This window comes from Camellia sinensis, chromosome 10, assembly GCF_055761805.1.
Source record: "Camellia sinensis isolate YWXY chromosome 10, ASM5576180v1, whole genome shotgun sequence".
Lineage (NCBI taxonomy): Eukaryota > Viridiplantae > Streptophyta > Magnoliopsida > Ericales > Theaceae > Camellia > Camellia sinensis.
The window spans coordinates 149,266,209-149,273,456 of NC_138970.1; the positions used below are offsets into that span (position 1 = coordinate 149,266,209).

At 35.2% G+C, this 7,248-nt stretch overlaps 1 protein-coding gene across 1 annotated transcript; it reads left to right on the forward strand.

Moving 5' to 3' along the window:
* Positions 1 to 4,622: 4,622 nt before the first annotated feature.
* On the forward strand, positions 4,623 to 7,018 carry LOC145800763 (uncharacterized). The gene is made up of 3 exons (XM_082890494.1): positions 4,623 to 5,733; positions 5,884 to 6,280; positions 6,376 to 7,018. Exons 1-3 carry the CDS (start codon positions 4,623 to 4,625, stop codon positions 7,016 to 7,018), a joined length of 2,151 nt encoding a protein of 716 aa, XP_082746620.1.
* Positions 7,019 to 7,248: the final 230 nt, after the last annotated feature.

The following is a 7,248-nucleotide window of genomic DNA, read 5'->3' on the forward strand; positions in this document are numbered from 1 at the left end:
GGGTCGCCCGTGCGAAGGTGAGAGCCGCACGTGCGGAAGAGAGGTCGCACGTGCAGAAGGGGAGGCCACACGTACAGTCAGAAGGGTTTCTAAGTATTGGCTACCGCATTATATACAGGTGTGGAGTGGAGGTGAGGGAAAGTGCCGCACGTGTGGGGGTGACTGCCGCACGTGCGGGAAGTACGCTCCGCACATGCGAGAATGGGTGCTGCACGTACGGGACTCTGCTGGGTCCGAAAAATTCTATCTTTTTCTCTTGTTGGGTTGAGTGAAGATCACTTTTTACATATCTCTCTCTCTCTCTAAAAATATCATTTCCTCTCCACTCTCTCTAAAAACCTCCACCAAACACTAAAAACTCTTGATCTCTTACAATCCATTGGGATTTTGATCCTTGTTCCTTCACCAAAGTTGGATAACATCTCGAGGGCTACGTTTTGTGCGGTGGAGATCAAGTTTCAACACCATTGAATTTGAGGGTTTCATCTCATTCTTCTTCAAACTTGAGGTAGGGATTTTTCTTAGAGTTATATATATATTTTTGTAAGATTTTGTGGATTTTCGAAATTTCCCTTGTTGATATTGAAACTTGATAATTAGTTCAAGAATGTGGGTGGTTTGAGAGGGGATTTGCCCCTTGCTTCTTTTGAAATAATTTCTTAAGGGTTTTGAACTACATGGATTGAGGAAAGATGTTTTTGAAGAAATTCTTTCAAATGATTTGGGTGTGTATGGTTGTGGTGAGAAAACCTAGAACTTCGGAGGTTTTAAAAGATGTTGAAGAACCATGATTGACGTTGTTATTATCATATTTCTTTTGTGCCAAAATGAATGAATGATTGGAAAAATCCTTATTTTCTTATATAGATAAACGAACTTCTTGAAAAAAGAAAATATTTTTGATCTTGGAAGTTGTTTAAATGTTGATGTAGTCTTGTGATGACTAAATTGTGGGGAATGCACAAAGTATGGGAATGTTGTTACTCATTGATGGTTTAAATGAATATGTTGCTATTTTGTGAAATGTTAATGAACGGAGAAATGGAAATTTTGGTTATGATGGAATTATTGTATGAGATAATTGAAAATGGAGGAATGTTATGTGGCTTCGATAATTGTGGCATTTACATATCCATTCAATTTGTTGTTTCAAATTTTAAATTGAGTTTGGAAACTTTTGCTTTGAGAAAGGAAGGTTTGTGATTGAATTTTTTTTTATGGAATTGTTTTGGGGTAAATATGTTGGTAAGCCCGGATAGGAGGTGTAGATGAAATTGAGTAAGTTGGCCTAAGTGTCCGGGGTGAAAGATCGAAAACACACGCGGAGGAGGTACCACTTCCCTTTTGGTTAGCAACTAGTAAAGTGGAATTTTGGTAGTACTAGTTATGCCTACTTGCAGACACCAACTTAGGGATTACCTGAGTCATATTTACCGCCCCTTGAATTAAACTGATAAATTTAGAATTGTTGAAAATTTCAAGATAACATTAAGCATGATGGTTTTCAAAAGATGATGAATGTGATTTTTTTTCAAAAGGGCATAGCATGGTATGTGCATTTTATTCCTTGAGACTTGTATAAAATATATATACTTTGTTAAGAATTTTCTACTGGGCTTTATACTCATCCTATGAGATTTTGGTGTAGGAAAAGATGTGGTGATTCTGCCAAATTAGGGCGCGGATGTATATGTTGAGAGCATGAGGCTCTTGTTTTGTTGTGGTACATTTTGCTAGTCAAGGGCTATAACTGTATGGGTTCGGGAAACCACTTTTATGTAATCGGGCTTAAGCCTCGTAATTTGTAAGCCCTTGAGGCAATTTATTTAATTTTGGATTAAACGTTCTACATGCTATAGATTCATGTACTAGGAACCATTGAATATATAACTGCATGTGGAATTATTTTGTATAAATACTGTGATCATGTAATGAAAAGTGTTGGGGAATTATTCCGGTATTTCATAAGGAGCCATGGTTATTGTTCTATCTTTTGCATAAATTTTTGGGGTGTTACAACTATTTATTATATTTTGGTTGAACCTATGGTTATATTTTGGGAGCATTACAAATAATTTTTTTTTTTATAATCTTTATCACTTGGTAGATAATAATGAATAATAAAAATTATCAAGAGATGGTTAAGAATTTAATAGGAGATAAGATGTTATAGATAAGGGCATTTCATAAGATAAAAAAATAAAAAATAAAAAAAGATAATATGTGATAGAAGGAGAAAAAAATATGAGTAAATCAAAATAAAGATTTAGATATATATGTTTTTGACAGATATATAGATTAACAAATCATATCTTTATCTAAATTTTATTATTTTAATTTTTTTTAAATCAATTATTTAATCTTTATCTTTATCCGTGGGCTACAAAATTAATCATTATAAATTATTTATCAATTTTTATATGTTTATTTATCTATAAGTCATGAAATTAATTTTTAAAATTTTTTATCTTTATCTATAGGTCATGAAATAAATTTTCATAAATTATTTATGAATTTTTATATGTTCATCTATCATGAAATTAAAATCAATTATTTAATCTTTATCTTTATTTGTAGGCCATGTAATTAATTTTTATAAGTTATTTATCAACTTTTATATGTTTATTTATGGGAAGAAATTTTAAATTATCCATAAGCTATGAAATTAATTTTTTAATTTTTATCTTTATTTGTAGACTATAAAATTAATTTTCAGTTTTTATATGTTTATCTTTATCTATAGGTCATGAAATAAATTTTCATAAATTATTTATGAATTTTTATATGTTTATCTATAATGAAATTAATTAAAGTACAAAATGAAAGGGGAAAAAGGAGTAATTTCATTTTTTTAAAAATCAATTATTTAATCTTTATCTTTATTTGTAGGTCATGAAATTAATTTTCATAAGTTATTTATCAACTTTTATGTGTTTATTTATGGGAAGAAATTTTAAATTATCCATAAGTTATGAAATTAATTGTTTAATTTTTATCTTTACCTGTAGACTATAAAATTAATTTTCAGCTTTTATATGTTTATCTATATGGAGGAATTTTGAAATTCAAATCTTTATCCATAAGTAATCAAATTAATTTTAATTTTAATTAATCAAACAAATAGAAAATGAAAAAAAAAATAGAAAACATGAAAGGCAATAAAAAAAAGTTGCCATGTAGGAAAGAAAGAGTTTTAAAATTACGAGAATTGAAGAATAAATATTTGGAGCCTTTTGACAAAACAACAATATTTGGTTATATATATAGTATAGATATAGATATAGATACTAGCATAATTATCCATGCTATGCACGGGTATAAATAAATAATCAAAAATTAATTTTTAAAATTAAATAATAATCTAAAAAATTTATCTACAATATTTAGCCAAAAAAATTTAGAATTAATTAAATTTTATTCATTTTTATCACATTACATATAAAAGAATTTTTTTTGTATAATTCTTATGTCATTAATTGTGTGCTCTAAGTTCTTAATAACAAATATATGTCATAATTTAAGTGGTAAAAATTTAAAAATAAATCACAAAAATTATATTTATGATAAAATATAAATACATTTCTTCTTATGAGTTTCATAAATTTACTTTATCATATGATAGCAGTAAATTACATTTGTCGATATAGTAATTTTTTCATATTTTATGAAGTCTAAAAATTATAATTTGTCTTATGTTATAAGATTTACGTCAAAATGAATTAGGATTAACTTGTGATATTAAATTTGGGGGCTTAATATTAGATTTACACCAACTTGTCCTTCACCTAATTATTAAAAATTATTTTATTCTGTTCCCAACTTATATGAATCATTTGCCCTATCTATTTATTAAATTAATAAATAAATATTTGTAAATATTTTTTATAATAAAAATAAGAAATATAGACTTATTTTATGCATACTTATTAAAAAGTTTGAACTATAGTTTAAACAAAAAATTATATATTTACGTTTAAAACAATTAAATGAATAGTTATATATATTTAGGGAAATTTATCGGAAAGTCCTTTATGGGTGAATTGTGTTCCAGTTGGTCCTGCTGATTTTTTCTTTGATTGAAAACTCCATATTAGGTGGGATTCCTTACCCATAAGTCCTTTTTTAAAAAATTTTTCTCTGGCCTGGACGGATATGGCCTCAGCTAATATATGGGATGTTCTGTTTTCCATATTTGTATGCGCAATCCCAGCAATTGTGGAACCTGACTGTGGGCCAAAATTCATTTAAGAGGTATTATACTTAGGGTTTGCATTCTGAGTTCATGATCGTCTCTGCGCCTTACAAAGTCAGCCGCTTACGTTCACACCGACCGTCATATCATACAGGTAATCTCTTCATTTTCCGTTACGGATCCCTCACTCACCATACCCACACTTAAGTAATCACCCCCTCACCTATGCACAACTTCGTACATGTTGTGGAACACACTTGCACGTTAATGTTTACAGATAAACATTAGACTTCACCAACACAATAGCCAATTCCATGTATTCCCGTTCGCTATGCACTTGCAACCACACATTGACAACGATGCACAATTCCCATTGTAGTTGCAATTCTGTCGTGTGTTATTTCTTACTGATACCTGTGCCGTTATGCAGATGGACGCCCTTTTGATGCTTCTTTGTTCTTACCGGTCCACGAATGTCGCATATAATCTGCAATCGTCAAATACATTTGCTGAGATTGTCGATTATGTTTGTTCGAAGTTTTCCGGACTCCTGCCGGGGAATTTCCAGTTGTTCTATAAAATTCCCGGCTATAACAACTTCTCCTTACAGAATGATGTCGATCTGAAGAATATGGTTTGCCTTGCGCGCTCGTTCCAGTTGCAGTTAATTGACGTGGTCATTGAACAGCATCCTCGTCGGGATGATAACATTCCTGCCATTGACCCAATGATAATCCAAGATCAAGGCACAACGGGGGATGCACTACGTAATGATTTCGGAATGGATGATGAAACCGACCTGCTGCAATCATTTTGTCCCCACAAGGAGAAAGTCTTCCTTTCCGCTTCATGGGCAAAAGGTTTTACCCACATTGGACAACATTTCGAAGGTGGGGCTTCTGAATTTCGCAATGTACTGCGGAAATATGCCGTTGAATGTGGGTTCCAGATCAAATTTCTGAAGAACGACTCCGTTCGGGTAACGGCTATATGTGCTATGAACGAATCGAAGTGTTGCACGTGGTCTGTGCACGGACGGAAATTGGAGGCAAACGGATTTTTCTACTTACGAAAATGGAACAGTGAACACATTTGTGGCGTGGCTGTGCGTACGTCCACACACCCACTTGTTGGGTCTGATCTTGTGGCCGACATTGTATCTGAACGTGTGCGTGATAGACCTTTAACCCGTCCGACCGAAGTGATATTGGACTTGAAACAAGATTACGGGCTCGATATAAGTTACCGGGTGGCCTGGCTCGGTGTTGAAAAAGCGAGGGGAGAATTGTTCGGTGCACATTCCATTTCGTTTGACCAGTTACGTTGGTATAGCAACGCAGTATTGGAACACAACCCCGGGACCTACATTAACATCGAATACGATGATCACACCCAACAGTTCAGACGCTATTTCATTTCATTCAAAGCATGCATCGACGGGTTCCACCATTGCCGCCCTTTGCTTTTCCTAGACGCCACGTTCCTCAAAGGCCGCTTCAAAGGTTTTCTACTTGCGGCCACTGCAAAAGACGGCAACCAAGGTTAGTTCCTTCAATTTACACAATCACAATACCCCATTCACATGACAACCAACCACACCACCTGTAAACTACATTTTAACGTGGTCATTAACCCCAGGGGCTATGTTTTTGTCACAGCCTTAGTTCTACAAAAAAATTCCAAATTTGCAGGTTTGTTCCCGCTATCATATGCGGTGGTGGATTCCGAAAACACCTCAAACTGGTCTTGGTTTCTTCATCATCTCGCGCAGGTGGTTCATGGTGACAGACCTCTAACATTCGTATCGGATCGGAACCTTGGTTTGCTTGAGGCAATGCCCACCGTATTTCCGAATGCAGAACATGCATTCTGTCTACAACATTTGCAGAGGAACTTAAGGGACAGGTTGCGTTACACAAACAGTATGCATCGGGCAGGTTTGGTTAGCAAATTACGACATTGCGCATACGCACCAACTGTTACCGCTTTTAACCACAGAGTAGAACAATTCCAAAAATCGGGCAGGTCTGTTGCATCTGAATTCCTAGCAAATGCACATCCACAACATTGGGCAAATGCATTTTTCAGGTCCGTCCCACATGTTACTCATAAAAACCACATGCACAACACATTTCCTCATAATGTTCATAATTATTTACCTACATGTTCTACTCATTCTGCAGGGGGCGACGTTACGGCGAAATGTGCTCAAATGCTGCAGAATCATTCAACTCATGGGTCCGTGAGGCCCGTAACCTCCCAATCACAAGAATGGTTGACAGCATACGGACCAAATTGATGCGACAAATGGCGAAACGTAGAGACGCTTCCCAACTGTGGACTGGCACCATATGTCCCAAAATGGAGGATCGTTTAGAAAAAGCATTCAACGAAGGTAGATCATGGAAAGTGAGCCAATCAAACGCTGATGTGTACGAGGTGCACTCTTTCCCATCGGTCACTGTTCACATCGGACGCCGAACTTGCTCATGTTTCAAGTGGCAACTCAATGGGTTCCCTTACGCACATGCGATGGTTGCCGTCCGTAAGAGTGGGCGCGATTTGAACACTTTGGTCGAACCATACTTCCACGTGTCCGAGTTTCGGGCCACTTACGCATCAAGTATTTTCCCAATTCCCACTGTCGAGCAACCGCCTTTCAACCCAAATGATTACATCATAAAGCCCCCTGCTGTGAAACGTCCACCCGGTAGACCAAAGAAGAAGAGGATATTGTCAAAGGGGGAACATGTTCAGCAAATAAGATGCGGCAGATGTGGGCGCATGGGGAATCATAACAGGAAGACATGCAACGAACCCATTTAACCACATCCTTTCACCCAGCCACACCAGCACTAAACTATTACTACTACTCAAGTTTTTTCCTCGCCATATTCGATACAATACTTTCTTATTACTGTTCCAGTTTTTTCCTCGATGCAATTTTTTTGTTTCAATTGTTTTTCGATTTCAATAATTTTGTGCGACGCCACACGACAATGTCATACCCAATTTACTATCATTGGCACACTCAGTTATTAATAATAGGTTTCCTT

What these genes read in the sequence shown, in the direction of transcription:
- LOC145800763 (XM_082890494.1), top strand. Translation starts at nt 4,623, where the DNA reads ATGGACGCCCTTTTGATGCTTCTTTGTTCTTACCGGTCCACGAATGTC. An exon ending in TGCAAAAGACGGCAACCAAG is followed by an intron (nt 5,734 to 5,883) that starts GTTAGTTCCTTC and finishes CCAAATTTGCAG; the next exon opens with GTTTGTTCCCGCTATCATAT. An exon ending in TGGGCAAATGCATTTTTCAG is followed by an intron (nt 6,281 to 6,375) that starts GTCCGTCCCACA and finishes CTCATTCTGCAG; the next exon opens with GGGGCGACGTTACGGCGAAA.